Here is a 19,274-nt window from a genome sequence, read left to right as displayed (position 1 = left end):
ACCAGCCAGTCCAGGCTCTCCTCCCACCTCCCAACGTCCAGGAAACAGACCAGCAAGGGGTACGAGCCAAGAGAGTTTATTGGCCACCTGCTGACGCCTTCTCACTGAGGAAGTAACTTCACAGGCTGACCCACCAAGCCCACCCCACGGGGCTTCTAGTCCTAAAGGCTCCCCGGCCGGCCCAGCCCAGCCCCCCCGGGAGAAGGCACTGTAACAGGAGAGGAGGGGTTCTGAGCCCCACCAGGTAACAGCCTAGAGGAGTGGGGGATGGGGGCTGGAGCCTGGCCCCAGTAGTGTGGAGGGAGCAGACTGCAGGAGGAGGGTGGTACCCTGCTGCTCCCTGGGCCTCCCAGAGTGGGGCTGCCCCTCAGGGTGGTTGAGGTGGGGGTCGGGGATGAGCAGGCCTCACTTCTCAAAGTGGTCCAGAGGGTAGTGCTCCCCATAGGTCTGGAGGTGCCGGGCCAGGGCCTCCTGCTGCTTGCGGAGCTGGGTGGGCATCTCCTGGTACACGTCGGAGAAGAGCAGGCTAGGGCTGGGCTTCGGCTTCCGCTCAGCCTGCTCGAAGGCCTCCATCACCTGGGGGGGGGGGGGGGGGGACAGTAGGCACGCAGCTGGTCCCCAACCCCGCACCCGTGGGACCCCGGCCGGGGTTCCCATCTGGGCACAGAAAAGAGGATGGGCAGGGGTGAGAGGATCCACGTCGTCAGCACCTCCAGCCAGGCCCATCGTGCCCCGCGCGGTCTGGCACTGCATTAAATGCAGGGATTGGTGGGGCGGGACCAGGCAGCAGCCATTCAGATGTGAGGAAACGGAGGCCCAGAAGGAGGGCCCGAGCCCAGGACAGCTCTTCCCACAGGGCGCACTGCCCCAGCTCCAGGCTGAGGAGTGGGACACTCACTGCACATAGATTAAGGCACCTACCACTCGCACAGCCCCCGACGAGGATCTCTGCATGTCCCTGCCGAGGACGCAGCTAGGACCCGGCAAAGGCGCGTGCCCAGGCAGCCTGGCACTGCAAGCGGCAGTGAGACCCTGCTGGGCTATGCCCAGGTCTCCCAGCTCTGTGTGCCCCCAGTCCTTCCAGGCTTTTCCACCACACACTGTGCGGGACCACGCCCCCTGAGGCCCCCACCTTCTTACGGGACTGCTTCCTCCAGGCCTTCTCCTGCTCGTCATCCCACCAGCCCCGGCTCTGTAGGTAGTGGCGCAGCCGGGAGATGGGGTGGTCCTGCTTGTCCCAGTAGTTGACCTCGTCCACCGAGCGGTAGGCTGAGCTGTCATCACTAGTGCTGTGGTGCCCGATCCTGCAGGCAGAGGGGGCCCAGAGTCAGGCAGGAGCCCCCTGCAGTGGGTTAGGAGGGAGGGCAAAGACTAGGGGAGAAGGAGTAGCAATGGAATAGAGGCCACAAAGGGGATCCAACATGAGTATCCAATAAAAGGGATGGGGTCCTATTCTGGGGTCATATTCTGGGGACAGTGACCCATGCAGGGAAGATGGGGTCAAGGCCACAGGGGGAATGGGGGAGGCAGGCACCTGTAGGTCATGGCCTCAATGAGGAAGGGCTGGTTCTCGGCCACAGCCCGCCGCCGGGCCTCCTTGGTGGCATTGTACACAGCAAATACATCATTGCCATCCACGCGTATGGATAAGATGCCGTAGCCCGGGCCTCGAGCAGCTGTGGGGACAGAAAGGCAGGTCAGGGACAGAGGCAGGTTGGGCATGGGGGGGGGGGCGGGGGCTCAGATGAGGACAATGAGCAGAGAAGAGGGAGGAGGGAGAGGGAGCAGGCAAGGCAGTGTTCCTGCGACCCCCTGCTGCAGACAGGGCAGGGAAAGGACTGCAGGGGTTGAAGGGCAAGCACGCAGACTGGGGAGCAGCCCACTGGGCCCCTACCAATGCCGTCCCCGCGGTACTGCTCTGAGGTAGGCGTGGAGATGGCATAGCCATTGTTCCGGCAGAAGAAGATGATGGGGCACTCGAGGGTAGCGGCAAAGTTGAAGCCGGCGTGTGCGTCCCCCTCGCTGGCGGCCCCTTCCCCGAAGTAGCAGATGACAACCCTGTTGGCGTTGGCCCGCTTGGCCGCATAGGCTGCCCCCACCGCTGCAGGGGCGGGGGAGGCAGTGAGCAGGAGCAGTCCCTCACCGCTCTGTCCTCTCACTCCAGCGCCCCTGCCCAGCTCTTGCCCCCCCCCCCCCGGCCAATGGTGACTCCCCTGACTCCAGCTGCTCCCCTCACCTCTTCCACCCTCAAAACTCTGCCAGAATCTGACCCCGTGTCTCCAGGCCTCCTTCCCGTCTGTCTGCTCACCCAGTCACCTTGCCGGAGCTCCCAGCAGCCTCCTCACTGGCCTCCTGTTCCTCCCGCCCCCACCCGTTGCCCGGGGACAGCCAGAGGCCAGTTAAAATGGTTAAAATGTGAACCAGGCTGCCATTCCGGCCTGGCACCTCTCTCCCCCAAGGCTCCCACTGCTCTCAGCCTCCCCTGGATCCACAGCCTTCCCCCGCCACCACCGAGCCCCTCCTGGCCTCCCGCCCTGGTTCCACGCCTGCCACGGGCTCCCAACCCTCAAGCCATCTAGCACGCACTTGCCTCAACCCCACATGGCACCCTCCCTAGCTCCTTCTGGTCTGTAAGAAATGTCACCTGTGACACAACCCCCTACCTTCCTCCATCACTGAAACTCCCTCTCCGTCCCTGCAGGACTGCTCCCACCCCATCTGCTCCCCGTGCTCCCCCTGTGTGCTTCCTGCCTGTGTCCCCCACACGGAGGACTGAGGCGTCTGTCTCTTGCTCACTGCGCCCAGCACAGTGCCCACATAGCAGGGATTCCAATGTCTGCCAGCCAAGAGGCCTAACAGTCACTCAAACGGAGGGTAAGGGGCCAGGGCCCAGCCTTCTGGAAATCCCACCTACCCTCAGGGAACATGCCACCTCCTCTCACAAAGCTGCCCTGCCCGCCGCCCGCCTCCCACCTCAGAGGTGCCAACAGTGCCTTATTCCAGGCACCTGGAGCTAAGCGAGCTAAGGCACACGGATGGGCCAGCGACCATCCCACCGCTCAGCCCCATGGACATAGCAACACATGTCTCTCAGCCACCCGGAGTCAGAGACAGCCGGAGCCCAGCTGGCCCATGACTGAACCACAGGCAGGGAGGGAGGGCAGGTTCCGGGGTCTCTATGCCATGTGGGTGTGGGCCTGGCCCAAGGGCTCTGCTCCCTAAGCGGTCACTTTTGAGCAAAGTGACTCTCGCTGCTCTAGGGACTGGGCTGGCCAGAGTAAGCTTCAGTAGAGTCAGACTCCGAGGACTGAGGGAGAGCAGGGTTGGGGGCAGGAACTCAGCTCTGCCCAGGTACCCTTTGCAAAAAGCTGGTTCTCGCTCAGTCGCGCGCAGTCGCCATGTCGGTGAGCGGACCGATGGGACCGGCAGGTCAGGAAACGAGAGCATGGTCATGCCAGCCCCAGCCTGCCAAACCAGAGCCCTCCTTTGGAGACTCCCAGACGAGAAGGGTCTGTGCTTGGAAAGTCTCGAGACTGGCACCCCTTTCCCCGGGAGCCCCCAAAAGGGCAGGGAAGGAGAAGGGCTGGGCCACGCCGGGGAGGACACTGGTGTTCGAGCCCCAAGCCCGGGACGAGTCCTCACCCTGCGGGATCTGTGTGGCCAGCGGAGACGAGATGGTGACGAAGTGGCGCTCCCTGCAGCCATAGTGCACGGGCATCTGGCGGCCCTTGCCCAGGTCGCTCACGTTGCCGTAGCACTGGGCCATGAACAGCTCCAGGGGGTAGTCTCGGTACATGAGCACACCTGCAGGCCAGGGGAGGCGGGGTGCGCGTGAGCCTGTGGCTGGCGCGGAGTCAGAGCGACCCCTGGCCGTCCCAGGGCAAGGCCCCTGCCACCTGGGTTCCACGTTCCCGTGGGTCCAGAAGGGAACTGGAGTAGGGAAGGGGAGGCAGATTCAGAGGCTCAGAGGGGGTGGGGCAGACCACAGAGCTCGGGCCTATCCCGAAAGGGAGGCCTTGTTCCAAACATCCCAGCTGCTCCGAGACGCCCGATGGCTCATGGCTTGGCTTTTCAAAAGAAGGCAAAATCTTTTTTTTTTTTTTTTTAATGAGAAACTATTGATGTTTCAACTCATACCTTACTTCCAAAATCATTACATGAACCAAGTAAAAGTACAGGCCGCTAGCCCACAATTTCTGAACTAGAGAGATGATATTTGAATGTGTTCACAGCTGTACTATCCTCTCTTCCAACCAAACCTCTCCACCATATGGAAGCACTCTGGGTGAAGGGCGCCTGGCCTGCTGAGTTGGACAGGACGAGGTCAAGGTGGTCCTGGAATGAGCAATGACCCGCTCTCGTTGGAGGACGATCGTCACACCCACAGCCGAGGGGCCACGCTGGGGGTTCAAGGACGTGCGCGGAAGCACCCAGAACCTGAGCACTGCAGGGCAGCAGCTGGCTGGTGCAGGCATTTCCAGACCTCTTCCTTCACTGGGGAACTATTCCTTCACGTGATGATGTAATCAGGGTCCCACTGCACACCAGCCACATTTTGTGCCGGCTGTGCCCACGCTCCCTGAAGGACTGCAATATGGATACAACGCTTGGGGCCGGGCACCTTTCTTCGGAGCACCTTCCAGAGATTAACTTAATCCTCACGACCCCTGAGGGAGCATTATTCTCCCCATTTACAGATAGGGAAACTGAGGTAGGAGAGCTCCCAGAGCCGGCTCGAGGTCACACCGTAAGGCGGTGGGTGGGGTGTGGGGGGCCACACAGAGCTCACCCTTCATGACTGGGGCTGCAGCGGGGCTGGGGGGGGTGTTTACCAGCTAACAGGGTGCCACGGCCAAGACACCCCGCCCACTGTGAGCACTGCCCAGACAGTCAGGTCCCAAGCACACACCTGAAGTGGCAGTCGGGGTGGGGGTGCTGGGCGGGACAGCAGCCTTCGCCTTCCATAGAACTAGACGTGGGGTTTCCTGTCACCCACACATACTCACAGGGTGGCCACGTGGTACATAACACAGACCAAAGATGGGGTGTCCGGGTCAGTGTGGGATTGAGGGCCATGTCAGGGGCCTTCTTCACAGCGCAAGAAGCCACGGGCAGAGCCAGGAGTCCTGGGGCCAGGTGGGCCTGCGACGCCCCGGAAAACCACAGGCCCCACGGCAACAACTGCTCTAGGTGGGAACGTGCTGCCCGTGAGCTCCCTGATGAGGGTCCCTTCCTGCCGGTGCTACGGCCAGCAGGCCACTTACATCCTTGGTTTACACCGAACCGCCCTGCGTGGGCAGCACCACAGAGGGCTCCACCCCTCAGGAGGCTCATGGCCTGCACACTGGGCCAGAACCTTCTGGGCTGCCTGCCGCCTGGCTCAGACAGGAAACGTGGCTGTTGAGAGGCTCCTTCCCATGGATCAGGGCAGGCAAAAGCAGGTCCAGCACTTAGCACAGCACCGGGGCCTGGAAGAGCTCAGCTGGGAGGGGGTCCGGCTACTGCTCCGAGCACCCTTGTTCTCCGCACCCCAAAGACGGGGACTGAGAGAGGGGAGCAGCCGCCCCAGCGAGGCCGGCCACAGGTCTCCGTGACTCCCACCCCTCGCGGCTGCCCAGACACAGGCTGCCTTCTGCGGGGGGCTTCGGCGCGGTAGGGCTCCTTCCTGCAGGGCACCCAGGGCCAGCCCCCCATCCCATGTGTGGAGAGCCCAGTGGCTGCCCACAGCTCCAAGCCCCTTGCTCATCCCACCTGGAGCCCTCACCAGAGAGGTCCCTTCAGCAAAAACAAGCGGGAGGTGGGAGGTGCTCAGCAAATCTGGCGGGGGCCCACAGCTCAGTGTCTGGGGACACCCAATACACAGGACTTCTGTACCTGGAGAGCGTAGGGGACAGGGACAGGAGCAGATGGGAATGCCACACTGCCTGCCCAGCCAGCCTGCCCGCTGCTGAAGAGCTGTCCCAGGTGAGAGTCCCCCACCCCCACCGGCATATCGCACATCACCTCCAACTTGGAGCGCTTACCCAGTGCCAGACCCTGTGCTGCGGGCTTTGTGTCCCCTGCCCCGTGACTCCCCTCCACAGCCCTTACCCAGTCACTCCTCCATGCTCATCGACCTGCTTCACACCTCTCGTTCTGTCACTCCCTCACTCAGAAGGGGCCAGTCTGGGTTGCCACTGCCAGGGCCTCCTGTTTGCTCTGCTCCCTGAAGGACACAGAGCCCAGAGAGGCCAGGGGAGCCCTACACTCTGGACGGGGGTCCCCATGTGGGGCCCCTGAGGCTAGGCCTGCCCTGACTGCATGCTGCCAGCACTCACCAAGCAGGGGTCACAGTGCCATCAGCAGTTCTGTGTTGGAGATCACAGAGCAGAGGCTCACAGAAGGGAAGCAATTTGACCCGAACTTGACAGTGGCAGCCGGCAGAGCACAGAGAGGCCCAAGCATAGGCTCTTCTCTATAAGCCTCCCTGCCTGGCCTCCAGACGGAGGAAGCCTGCCGCCACACACCCCTGGACCTGGCTTGGCCCTTTTTTGCTCAGAAAGCTCTCCCTGCAGTCCTTTAATCCTCCCTGACATCAAGCTGCTCCTAGAAGAGCAGCCAGGGTAGCTAACACGGGCCTCCCCTAACCACCCAGAGGGACAGGGCCTGACCTGTCTCCATGGGGACCACAGACGCAGGCCACCAACACGGCAGACGTACCTGCCTCCCGGTACTGGCCAAACACCAGATCCGTGTTGTCTAGCGCCGCTGCACTCCCCACATGCGTCCCCTCCTCGCCATAGTTGGTCATGTAGAAGGAGATCCGGCCCTGGGGGTGCAGGAGGGCCCGGGGGCCCGGGCTCCATTATGCTGGGCAATGACAGGCAACCATCCAGATAACTGCCCAGCTTCTGGAGACTTCACTCATCCCCAGACACACTTCCTGGGCCAGGCCAGGCTGGGGTTCCCACCTTCCCAGAGGAACTGCCAGATTGGTGAGAGGCAGAGCGCCGGGACTCTGCCGGGGCTCTGCAGGAGGCCGACGTGTGTGTGCAGCCCACCACAGAGGGGCAGCAGGGAGAAATGCCTGAGCCGGGCAAAGCTGGGGGAGATGCAGGTTTCCAAGGAGAGATAACAGTTAAGGCCACGAGGCCAGAATGGCTGGGACAGAAAGTGGGAGGGGTGGGGACAGACCAGGCGGAGAGGCAGTGCCCAGTAAGGCCGTGAATGACACAACAGGACTTTACCTTGAGAACTGCGCCCACAGCTCTTCCCAGAGCAACAGTTCAGGAACAGCTCTCTGGCTATCATGTGGGAAATGGATGGTGGTAGCAGGACTGAGTGCAGCCCACCAGGCAAGAGGGGTGGTAGCTGGGCCTGGTCACGGCAGGAGGCAGGCAGAGAAGTGGAGGGGAGAGGCTTAAGCAGAGTCAAAGTGCCAAGGAGCGGCAGACCCTGCCCACACTGACGCCCTGGCCGACTCCCTTCTTCTGAGCCCCCCAACTCTAGAGCCTGGAAAAGCCAAACATTCTCCAAATCTCCCTTATAGCCAGAGGTGGCCACAGACACAGTTCCAGCCAGAGACTTCTCTGGCTTTCCTGATAAAAGAGATGAGTGTTGCTGGCTCCAGCCCTTCTTCTGCCTGGCACACTGCTGGGAGGCTGGACCTGTGGCAGCCATCTTGCGAAAATGAGGCAACACCTGTGGGATGAAAGCCAACTCGCCCACGATGGTGAAGCAGAAATGCAGGAAATCTAGGCTCCTGACGTGGTGCTGAGCAGCAGAATAGATTTTTAACTAAACAGGGAGGGACAAAGTAAAGTAGATAGGAGAAAGTGATGCGAGGGGGAGAATGGAGACAGGGAGGAGATGCAGGTCTCCAGCTTGGGCAGATGGGTGAATGGTGGCACCCTCCACTGAGAAATAGCCCGAGAGAGGAAGATGCCGAGGTCAAGTCTGGACAGGCTAAACTTGGTGTGGGACAGCCAAGGCAAGAAGCCAAGTAGATCTGGGGCTAAGATGTGAAGTATGGCCGGGTATCTGCGGCACCCCTGGCACACAGCCAGAACTAAGCTCCCCGGCACCACATGTAAAGTGAGAGAGCTCCGGTCAGTATCTGAGGGATGCCCCCTGCCCAGTCCTCATGTGTTCTGCAGCTCAGGCTGTCATGGTGGGAGAACTAGATGAATAAAGCTTTCCTCTAAGTTGGGAGCCAATTAAAAGTTAATTGACTTCCCACAGCCACATGGGCTGATGCTGGGTGCTAGAGGCCTGGGAGGGCTGTCAAGGGTGGTGTGGGGAGGAGCTGGAGAGGCCTCCTACCCAGGAAACCGGACCGAGCTCAAGGCAGAGGTCACTGGTCACCTACCCAGTATCCTACCCCTCTTTGTGCTTGCTAACCGAGATTGCATTCCACAGGCACCAGCTGCCCACAAGGAAAGACCACATTTCAGCCTCCTTGCAGCTGAGAGCACCACATGCAGTGTCTCAGACGCTACTGAGTGGGATTGCCTGCAAAGCTCTAGAACAGTGGGCATGAGGAGATAGCTGGGACATGCCATGTTTGACCTGCCACCTTCCTTCCACTTACTGCCTGGAATGCGGCATGATGAAGGTAGCTCCGGTGGCCATTTGGCTCATGAAGGACCCTCGAGGCTAGAAGCCGAAGCTGGGTATCCAGTGACATCGTGAGGCCACCATACTGGCCCCACACCCCATTTTCAGATTTCCTCTATGCAAGATTAAAAGCCCTCCTAATCTGTCTGTTTAAGCGACTGCATTGGTTTCTGTTAGGATTTGGGGGGCACCTGGGGGAGGTCTGTTACTTACAGCTGAGCAGAAGCCTGGCTAATATAAGCTGAGCCTTGACACAGGAGTGGATCTTACTGAGGTCTGCTCTGATCCTACTGGCCTCCTCAGCCAGGGGACAAGGCGCTTTGTGCGCTGGGCCTCACAGAATTCCTACCCCTACCTTGCTATCCCCACTTTTTAGCATACCGAAGAAACTGAGGCAAAGGCAGGCAAAATCGCTGCCCAAAGTCCCCGCTGTGACCAGACTCGCATCTCTCAGATTCCAAAGCTCCCGTCTGCACAGCCAACTCAGGCAGGGAGGAGCCCAGGCATGTTGAGAGCGGGGGAGGGGTGGCCCAGCCTTGGCGGTAAGGCTGCAGAGAGCCCAGAGAGCCCAGGCCACAGGGGAATGGGGGATAGGGGAAGAGGAAAGGCCAGGCCTGCCCCTGTGGGGTACAGGAGCCAAGGGAAGTTTCTGGGCAAGTTTTGGGGTGGAAGTACAACCCTAAGTTGGAAAACCCAGAGGTAGTGTCCTGTCTCATAGGCCAGGGAGTTTCATGCTTTAGTCCACAGGATGGCCTGGGGGCTTGATTCTCAGGCCCATCCCTACTCCTGTCCCAGCAGGTGCCGCAGGCACCCAAGGGCCCACTGCCCAACATTCATCCCACCTTTCCCACAGGAACCCTGGGCCCTGGGAGGAATGGATTCCACTGCTCTCTTGGATCCTAGGGATGGCACATGGTTCTCCTGGCCAAGGGCTGGCTGAAGGCAGGGTCTGTGACCAAAGCTCAGACCACGAGCATTAGCCCTGGCCTTTGCTGGAACCTCAGGAAACAAACATTCTCTTTCCGCTGCTAAGCAAAAAGGTTGTGAGCTTGGCAGGATTAAGATAGCTAGTATTTACCGCATGCTGGCTAAACACCAATGTCATTCTTCCTAAGGCCACAACATATGCCACTGGCAGTCCTTAAGGCAACGGGAAGACCTGACAAATGAAGTGACTCCCCCAGGGCACAGCTACAAAATGGCAGAATGAAGACTTGGGTTGTAAAGTCCTGCCCTGGAGCCTGTGCCCTGATCCTCTCTCCGCCACTTGTCCTTGAGCCTAGACCTGCCAGATGCAGGAAGCTGAGAGCATGGAAAAGACACCAGGTGAGAGAAACAAGTCTGATTACACTGAGCTCCTGGGATCCGGCCACACCTGAAACAGGACCCTCTGAAAGTGAAGTTACCTGAGTCCATAAATTGCCTCTTTGTTGACACTGCTCTGACGAGGTCTCTGTGCACGACCACAGACACAGCTGAGGCTCACAGTCTGTGTGACGCAGGCGCCCAGAAGCACAGAGTGGCACCCTGGTTTCTCAGGACTGGGAGCTCCCCAAGGGAAAGCCTGTCAGGTCTTCCTGCGGGATCGTCCCCAGCACAGACACGCCCCCGGCCAGGAACACGGGAGGATCTGATCCATGCTTCCGCCCTCAGGCAGCACCCGTCCCATACTTCTCCTCCAATGTTCTCTATCCTTGAGAACCTCAAGGACTCTGAGGACACCAAGACAAAGGACCTCCAATCCCCCCACCTTGGGAGTCATCTTCTGGCTCGAACACAGGGAGAGCGACCTAAGGAACCCCCCTCCCCAGGCCCAGCGCACGCACCTGGCGCTGGGACTCGTAGAGGATGCGGTCCATGGTATTGAGCAGAGTCATGCTCCTGTACAGCTTGAGCACCTTCTCCTGGGGCAGCTGCGGGCGGAGCAGACAGACATGGGGCAGTTGGGACCAGAGAGGAGACAGACAAGGAGCCCAGGCATGGGAGACACAGTAGGGGAAGGAGAGGGCCTCTCACGTGGGGATCCTCGCTGGGGTTGATAATCTGGCCCTGCCGGTCCATGACACGGTAGACGGGGATCCCAGAGATGACATTGGGCTGGATGAATTCTAGCTTGTCTATGAACTCCGCCGAGGCCCCCGGGAACTGGGGCTTGTCATCCAGGGACGGGAAGTGCTGCTGCTCCTGTCTCTGGGGGAGCTGGGGAGACAGGAGGGTGGGGGCGGGGGTGCTCATGTCAGGAGAAGCAGAGGCTTTCCTGGCTTGACCTCAGGGCAGCAGGCAGTATGGCCTGGTAGTTAAGCCCCTGGACCCCAGTGGGCCCTGTGGCCTGACACACTGAGTACGGATCGCAGCTCCACCGCTTTCTTGATGTGTGACCTTGGGCAAGTCACCAGAACTCCTCTGCGTCTCCTCATCTGTAAAACTGAGGGGCAGATACCATCTATTGCATAAGGCGGCTGTAAAGATTAAACACCTGCAGAGCAGCAGTCAGTCGGCTCAAGAACCAGGAGTTGCTCTGTCTGAAGCCCTGATGCCTCACCCTGGCATTCAAAGCCTCTCCAGTCTGACCAGATACCCCCATTCACCGTCACCAACTGCCACCGCAGGCTCACCCACCCTCAGTACCCTCCAGCCGGCCGGATGGGCTCTTCACTGCCCCCACACAACTAGGGTGGACACCCAGGATCGAGGAAGTCTCTGGGGTCCTAGGTGTCAGCCTGCCTGGGTTCAAATCCCTTACTAGGTGATCAGAGGAGAGTGACTTCCCCTCTGCCAGGGGCCCCTTTCTCATCTGTAAAAGGGAAACCACCTCGTGGAAGGGTCGTGAGGCTTGAACAACATCCTGCACACAAAACTGGTTAACAGAGTACTTGGAAGTCATAGGGCAAACGCTCAGGAAATGTCAACGGTCACTTCTGCCACCACCACACGGCTGCATCCATCTCTTTATTGAACGTCTGTTCCCCTCTTCCCCCAGCAAGCTTCCATGCTTCGATGGTCTCTATGCTCCTGTCCCAACCCCCACCCCTCTAGGCCCAGATGGACTCCTTCAACAAATACTTGAGCACCTGCTTTGTTCCGAGCCCTGAGCCGGGTTCTGGGGACCTAAGAGAAGCAAGACATCTGTCACTGCTGCCCAGGGAGGAAGCTGGCGGCCAAGCAAGTGCAGCTGAGGCTGGGGCTGATCCATCCTTGCCCAAGAGAAGCCTTGAGCATGGGAGAGTGGGAAGGAGCCAGGCTTCCTAAGGAAGCAACCTGAGAGTGAGAGGGAAGCTGGGGGTCAGGGAAGGAGCCCCGGAGGCCAGAGTCACAGAACATGCCAAAGACAGAAAGCGAAGGATGGAATGTCACTTGTGGAAACTGGAAGAAGTTGGATGGCTAGAGAAGCCCTGGGGGTTGGCGGACATGGCACCCCCTCTGCTGGCAGAGAAAACCCAGGAAAAGTCCACTGGGCAGCCTCTGGGTGCCAACCCCATTTCTCAGCCTTGACCTGGTCTCAGCACTGCCAGTGCTCCCCTTAAGCAAGCCTGGCCAGCTGCCAGTGGAGCTCTGCACCCACAATATCACTGGGTCCTCAGCCTGCCTGCTCTGGCCTGAGGAGGGAGGAAGCAGAGATACTGGGGGTAACATCACCTGCACCACAGCTACAAACAGGTCAGTCAGCTTCCAAAGCAGGCCGGGCTGAGAAGCAGACCCCAAAGCCCTGCTCGTCCCCCCAGCTGCCATGGCTGACCCAGCTTCTGCCTGCCCATCTATGGGGATCACGGCTTTGCCTCCGGGAGGAACTCAACAAGCAACTGGCTGGCTCCCCAACACCCCTCAAGTGCTCAGGTGTGCACCCCACTCCCCCTCCTTGAATTGCCTGGCAGAGCAGCCAAGGATCCAGGGGGAAGCGTGAGCACGGGGGCTTTTATCTGCGTCTATGGCTGTGAGGAAATAAAGGAAACGACACTCCCCACGGCAGGGCAGGTCCAGGCGTGACCACAGCGGCAGACTTCCCCTGCTTGTGAGGGAAGCCACTGAACTCCGGCCACCCGCACACCCCCCTCCTGAGCACCCACACTGGCCAGAACTTTCTGTCCCCCCCACCCCCAGGATCGGCAGTCTGTGTCTGCCTCCCACACAGATCACAAGCTCGGGGAGGGCAGGGAGCGTGTTGGGCTCGATTCTCACAGCAGGCACTCGGCAGGCCATTACCAAAGGGACAGAGGGATGAGTGTGTGGGGTTGCTGGCCTTGGAGCCCGACTGATGTGGGTGCCAGAATCTGATCTCACCACGTGGCTCTTTGCAAAACGCCCTGTGCCCACGAATTTCCTCATGTGTAGAACGGCTACACAGGGCTGAAACAGAAAGTTCCTGACATGAGGGACACAAAGCACATGGATGGGATGCATTCATGAGCTCAAAACTTGGTAGAAAGGAAAACCACCCCAAAACCTCAGAAGGGTATGAAATGGGAAACAGAAAATGGCTGGCCCTTCGGGAAGAGGACAAGGAAAAGCTGGGGAGAAGGTCTGGCAGCAGGGCACCTTGGACAGTAACAGCAGGTGGTGGAACAGGCCGGCTGGGGGTTCGGGGCTGGCAGGGGGCAGAGGACGAGGTTACAGGGCTGAGAACAGACTGGGCTGTCAGGACAGGGCTCTGCCTGCCTCTGGTGGCTGAGCAGCGGCCACCGGGGCACCCTGGCACACCCCACACTGGCCTTGCCTTGCGGGGCGGAGGGGGAGAACTTCCTTCCTGGGCCTGTGACACTGGGGTGCGGACCCCAAGGCTACTGTGCTGACTGGGTGAGTGGCCAGCCCAGAGGAAATGTCCCCCCGGGGGAGGAGTGTAGAATGGCCTAAGGAAGGATGCGACTCCACCCTCTTTTTCTTCTGACTGTGGGGAGGAGGGGATAGTTTGCGGAGGTGGTGGCAGGCAGCTTACAATGGCCGCACAAAGCCTGGCTCCAGCCACACAGGAAACAGAGGCCTGCCCTGGAGGGTTGCATGGCCCAGCAGGTACTCGGTGCCAGGCCCCCTGTGGAGCCACTCCCCAAGGTTAATTAAGACTCCCCCCCCCGCAGCCCGAAGCTACTGAATGGCACCCCACTGGGCCCTAAACTGGTTGAAGAGGAGAGGGGTGGCCAGGTGACCAACACCCAACACGAGGGTTACAGGCTGCAGCAGGTGCCAGGTGGACGCCCACTAGGAGGGGGAGGAGAAGGGACTCCAGTGCTAAAAGGCTTGGTCGGGGCTCTGTTCTATCCAGCAACGCCATCAGGTCTCCCTGAACCAGTGTCCCCTTGTGGAAAGGACGAGAACTGCTACTCCACACGTGCAGGGGGAGATGGCTCTAGGGGGATCTTCTGTGACCAGCATCAGAGGGAACATGAGGGAAAGCTTTCTGGAGAAGGGGGAGTTACACCGAGGCCTGCTGAACCAGCAGGGGCGAGGCAGGCAGAGGCTGGGGGAGGAAGGCACCAGTCCCCAGCAACCAGCAAGGCCAAGGTGAGTGGAGAGAGCAGAGAATGAATGAGGCTGCAACACATTAGGAAGGAGAGCTGATACCATGCACTTCCCCACCTTCTCTGAACCCATGGAGATGGCAGGATCCTCTCACTTCAGGTCTGGGGGCTGGTTGGGGAGGGGAGTGATTTGCCCCAGGGCAGGGAGATCATGACAACGTGGTGTACAGAGCTGCCCAAGGAGCGCTAGAGAGAAAGGGAGGTCTGGCCGTGGACAGTTCTGTGGATGCTGCCAGCGGGCTGAGTCCTCTGTACCATGAAGGCCACAGAACACAGGGGCTCTGGCAAGCATGATGCGGCCCGGGGCACTGCTAGCGGGAAGTCCCGAGGGAGGACACCCTTTCTGACAGCCCCAGACTTACTGTCCCTGGAGAAAAACTGTAGCCTCCCCACTTCTTGAGATCCTACCGAGTACTCAGGACAAGTGCCTCCTAAGAACCATTTGCTTTCATCTTCATGTCTCTCTGAGAGAAGTGCCACCGATGTCCCCGTTTTACAGATGGACACTGGTCAGGAACGCTTCTCCCAGGAAGCGGCTGGTCAGCTGACACCTAAAGTATCATATTCCCACAAAGGCCTCCAGGTAGAAGGAGTTCATTCAAGGGAGGGCAAAGGGGCCCAAGGGGCTGAAGGGCAGGGAGGGAAGGGCGTGATGGGGGCTGGGGTGCTCCCCACTAGTTTCTCATCAGCCCCTAAGGCCCCAAGCAGAAGCTGCTGTTACACGCCGAGACCAGACCCCCAAGACCAGACCAAGGACGATGTTGCAAGACTTGAACTGAAGCCCTATTGCTTCTCCTAGCAGCCTGGTACTATGGAGAGACACTGGGCTTTACGGTCCAGAAGGCCAAGTTCAGACCTCACCTCCCCAGGCCTCAGTTTCCCCACTCATGACAGAAGAAAACTGCCAGTACCTTGCAGTGTGGCTGTATTAGACGGAATGACGGACTGAGTTGGTGATGTAACTCCTAAGTGTTTCCTGATGTGAAAAATGAGGCCTTGGACCTCAAGCCACCCGTCAAGAGGGCAATGGACCCATACAGTGAGGAGATAAGCGATGCCCATCTCCATTCGTGCCTCCACGCACACTGGGCACCGCCGCCTGGAGATGGCACATGGGGCGCTGGGACTTCCCGCTAGCAGTGCCCCGGGCCGCATCATGCTTGCCAGAGCCCCTGTGTTCTGTGGCCTTCACGATACAGAGGACTCAGCTCCCGACAGTCAGAGAAACAACATCACTGATGATCCACAAAGAGCGAGCTCTAGGTGTTTCCTCCCTCCCAGAGGAGGGACTCAAGTCACCCCACCTGCTAGGCTCACAGAAGTAAAGTGACTTGGCTGGGATCCCTCTTGGTTCTTGGAGTGTTGGCTGAGAAACCAGCTCAGGACTCCCTGACAATTAAGTTTCCTTTCTCCTCTTCTCTCTGAGCACTGAAATGTCTGCTATCACCTGCCCGGAAGCAGGGGAATCAGACAAACACTTCCTGAGCAACAGGAACGTGGAAAAGAGAGGCAAGCAGGCAGAGATGAAGTCAGGCAGCCCGAGCCTTTCCCCCAACCACCCACCTGTCAGGTGCAACACAGCCCCTCCACCCTCCCCCAAAGCAGGATCTCTGCACTTGGCCCTGCACCACCATCCAATATGGCAGCCACCAGCCACCTGCGGCTATTTAAACTGATTAAAATTAAATAAAATGAAAACTTCAGTTCCTGGGCCATACTGATCACACTGAGAGCTCAGTACCCAAGTGTAGTCAAGTGGCTACTATACTGGGCAGCACACACCTAGCACAAAAACACACCATCACTACTGCAGAATGTTCTAGCGGACAGATCCTAGTCTGCAATCTTCTTTGACTAGAAGGCGCCTGGGTGGCTCAATCAATTGTCTGCCTCCAGCTCAGGTCATGATCCCAGGGTCCTGGGATCAAGCCCCCAGTCAGGCTACCTGCTCAGGGGGAAGCCTGCTTCTCCCTTTCCCACTCCCTCTGCTTGTGCTCCTTCTCTCTGTGTCTCTCTCTCTGGCAAATAAACAACAACAACAAAATTGTTTAAAATATTGTTTGACTAAATCCCACTACTCTTTCCCTTCTCTCAAAAATGGTCTCCTTTTTAATCTTAGAAAATACAAGTGGGAGAGGGACTCCAGGCTGTTCAGTGGGTAGAGCATTCAACTCATGATTTCTGGGTTGTGAGCTTGAGAGCCACATTGGGTATAGAGATTACTTTAAAAATTGAAAAAATAAAAAAATAAAAACAAGTGAGAGTAATAAAAGTGGGGAAAAGCAAGCAAGGACTATACAAATATATAAACTTAAAAATACACAAATAGGGACTCCTGAGCTGCTCAGTTGATTAAGAAGCTGCCTTCAGGGGGCCCCTGAGTGGCTCAGTGGGTTAAAGCCTCTGCCTTCGACTTGGGTCACGATCCCAGGGTTCTGGGATCCAGCCCCGAATCGGGCTCCCTGCTCACCAGGGAACCTGCTTCCTCCTCTATCTCTGCCTGCTTGTGATCTCTGTCAAATAAATAAATTAATTAAATCTTCAAAAAAAGAGAGAGAGTTAGAGAGGGAGAGAGAGAAGCTGCCTTTGGCTCAGGTTATGGTCCCAGGGTCCTGGGACTGCATCAGGCTCCCTGCTCTGTGGAGAGCCTGTTTCTCCCTCTCCCTCTGCCTGCTGCTTCCTCTGCTTGTGTCCTCTCTCTGTCAAATAAATAAATAAATAAAATTTTAAATGCACAAATAAAACGTAAGTACTATGAAAGACTCCCTCCAAAAAAATCTCCCTTTCATTCACATCACCCACCAAAAAAATGAAGGAGAGTCAAGAGGGAAAAGCAGCAGGGAGTCTGAGCCTGGAATGAAGCAGATTTAATCTGCCATAAATGACCTTTCCCTGCTTTCTGCCCTACCCACCTCCCGCCCCACAGGCCCAGCCAATGGACTCTTGGGACTAGGATCAGGATCTGCTTGCTCCAAAAACAGCCACAAAGAACAGCCCAAACACAGGAAGCTGCCCCACCCCCAGCCTCCTCCAGAAATCTTTCCAGAATTACCTGCTTCAAGTGTCTCCTTTTCCTATCTATGTCCGCTCTCCTTATGCCAGGCCCACCCTCTTCACTCTCCTCCCCTGCTTCTCTCCTTATATAGAGTGTCCTCCTACAGAGTCTACCTTACTCTCCTAAAGGATTAGGGATCGGAGGGCCAGACTCAACCCCAGAAGATCTGGACAGTTTTCCTTTCAAGGGCCTTCACCAATCCAGGTCCTGCCAAGGTCACCTCCTTTTTTCTTCTGATCTCCAAGGTCAGTTTCTGTCCCTTCCCTCCACCCTTACTTTCAACAGTGACCAACATTCCTATTGCCCTTATCAAATATCAGGTCCAGTTCTCACTTTACATTTCTTTTTTTTTTTTTTTTTTTAAGATTTATTTATTTATTCGAGAGAGAGACAGTGAGAGAGAGCATGAGAGGCGAGAAGGTCAGAGAGAGAAGCAGACTCCCCATGGAGTTGGAAGCCTGATGCGGGACTCGATCCCGGGACTCCAGGACCGTGACCTGAGCCGAAGGCAGTTGCTTAACCAACTGAGCCACCCAGGCGCCCATCACTTTACATTTCTTTAATTTTACTACAACCCTACAAGGTAGTCAGTTAGCATTTTAAAAAGAGGAAAATGCACCCCTCTGTAGAGGTCCAGAGGAGCAGTCCTTTGCCCAAGACCACATAGCTGGAAAGCAGCAGGGATATGAACTCACCTTCCGAAACACCATTCTCTCTGGTGTGTGAAATTTAAGTTCATGGCTCTTCCACAGCCCAGTGCCTCTCTCCCTCTAATCAAACTTCCAGCTAGACTTCTGCTGTGTGAACTTACAGTTAGCAGCATCAACCCAAGAGGATTCCGACCCTTTTGATAAGAATTAAGCATTTCTTGGGGGCATCTGGGTGGCTCATTCGGTTAAACATCTGCCTTCCCTTAAGCAGCTGCCTTCCAATCAGGTCTTGACGGAGTCCTAGAATCAAGCCCCAAACCCGGCTCTTTGCTCAGCAGGGAGTCTGCTTCTCTCTCTCTCTCTCTCTCTGCCACTCAACACAGCTCATGCTCTCCCAACCTCCCTATCTCGCTCGCTCTCAAATAAATAAAATCTTTAAAAAAAAAAAAAAAAAAAAGAACTAGGCATTTCTCAAATGTTACTCAGAAATGTCGACAGGGTGCTGCTCCGCCTGGACCTCTCTAGCTCTTTTCGTCAACAATTTTTTATACGTTATCTCCTCTGCTGAATGACCGAAACAGACAGGTCCTTTTTCTGACATTCGATCCGGGACACTAGATCAAACGACTTTGTTACGCAATTCATTTTAAAATCAGAACAGCAGTAAAGGAACAAAGAAAAGCAGGACACTTTAAAAGCCCGCGCCGGAAAACCCTTTCTCTTTTTTTCTCCTTTTTGAAGGGGGAGAGGGAATCTTTACCAAGAAGAAAGTCTCTCCCTTGGGCAGTTTCACTCTCCAATGCCTCCGAGGAAATGTTTCGCCTTCCTCCCGTGTCCCGGGTCCACGCGGCCTCCCGCGGGGATGAGCAGCAACTAAAAAGGAATCCCCTCCCTCTCCCCAAATTGTCTCCCTCCCTCCGGGCCCACGAAGGATCTGCCTCACTTCTCTCCTGAGGAAGTGGAAGTCCTTCCCGAGTGTCCTCTCCGAGTAGTTCTCTCAGCCCCTGTCCCTTCTGTGACGGTCCCCTCTTCACTCCCTGCACAGACCCCCACATGGGAAGACGGTGTTGACATCCCTATTTTCCCTCAGAGAAAACTTCCCCAGGTACTCACAGATCTAGCCAGGCCGCGAGCCCCAGACCGCCGCAGGAGGAGGCCAGCCTGGCCCAAGCCTCGACTTGAGCCCCAGATTCTCGCCGCCGCAGCCGCCACCGCCACCGCCACCGCCATTTTGGCTAACAACCCCACAGCGCTCCGCCCCTCTCCTCAGCTAGGCTGGGGGCTGCCCCTTTATGAACCTGATTCAACTGCTAGCACCGCCCTGCCAAAAACCACAAGGTGCTAATCCTGAGGTCTCTGCAGCACAGGTATGGGAGGGCCAAACAATCTAGCTTTCCAAAATCACTCTGACCGCCTCATCTTAGTTGTTACTAGAACAGGCAAAGAGGAGGACAACCTGACTGG

The 19,274-nt window shown here is 57.6% G+C and overlaps 1 protein-coding gene across 4 annotated transcripts; it reads right to left on the bottom strand.

Annotated features, from left to right (window-relative positions):
* Positions 1 to 60: 60 nt before the first annotated feature.
* On the bottom strand, positions 61 to 19,088 carry BCKDHA (branched chain keto acid dehydrogenase E1 subunit alpha). Of its 4 annotated transcripts, XM_059151379.1 has the most exons (9): positions 18,924 to 19,088; positions 10,612 to 10,794; positions 10,422 to 10,508; positions 6,700 to 6,808; positions 3,643 to 3,804; positions 1,895 to 2,101; positions 1,535 to 1,676; positions 1,133 to 1,304; positions 61 to 576 (listed from the first exon to the last, which is right to left on the bottom strand). In XM_059151379.1, exons 1-9 carry the CDS (start codon positions 19,038 to 19,040, stop codon positions 406 to 408), a joined length of 1,350 nt encoding a protein of 449 aa, XP_059007362.1. In that variant the 5' UTR covers positions 19,041 to 19,088; the 3' UTR covers positions 61 to 405. The 4 variants fall into 4 exon arrangements, with proteins under 4 accessions (XP_059007362.1, XP_059007363.1, XP_059007364.1 ...); XM_059151380.1 differs by lacking the exon at positions 3,643 to 3,804; XM_059151381.1 differs by lacking the exon at positions 10,612 to 10,794 and having other exon boundaries at positions 18,924 to 19,079.
* Between the last annotated feature and the right edge of the window lie 186 nt (positions 19,089 to 19,274).

The sequence above is a fragment of the Mustela lutreola genome, chromosome 16 (assembly GCF_030435805.1).
Source record: "Mustela lutreola isolate mMusLut2 chromosome 16, mMusLut2.pri, whole genome shotgun sequence".
Lineage (NCBI taxonomy): Eukaryota > Metazoa > Chordata > Mammalia > Carnivora > Mustelidae > Mustela > Mustela lutreola.
This window is presented reverse-complemented; position numbering and strand designations above follow the sequence as displayed.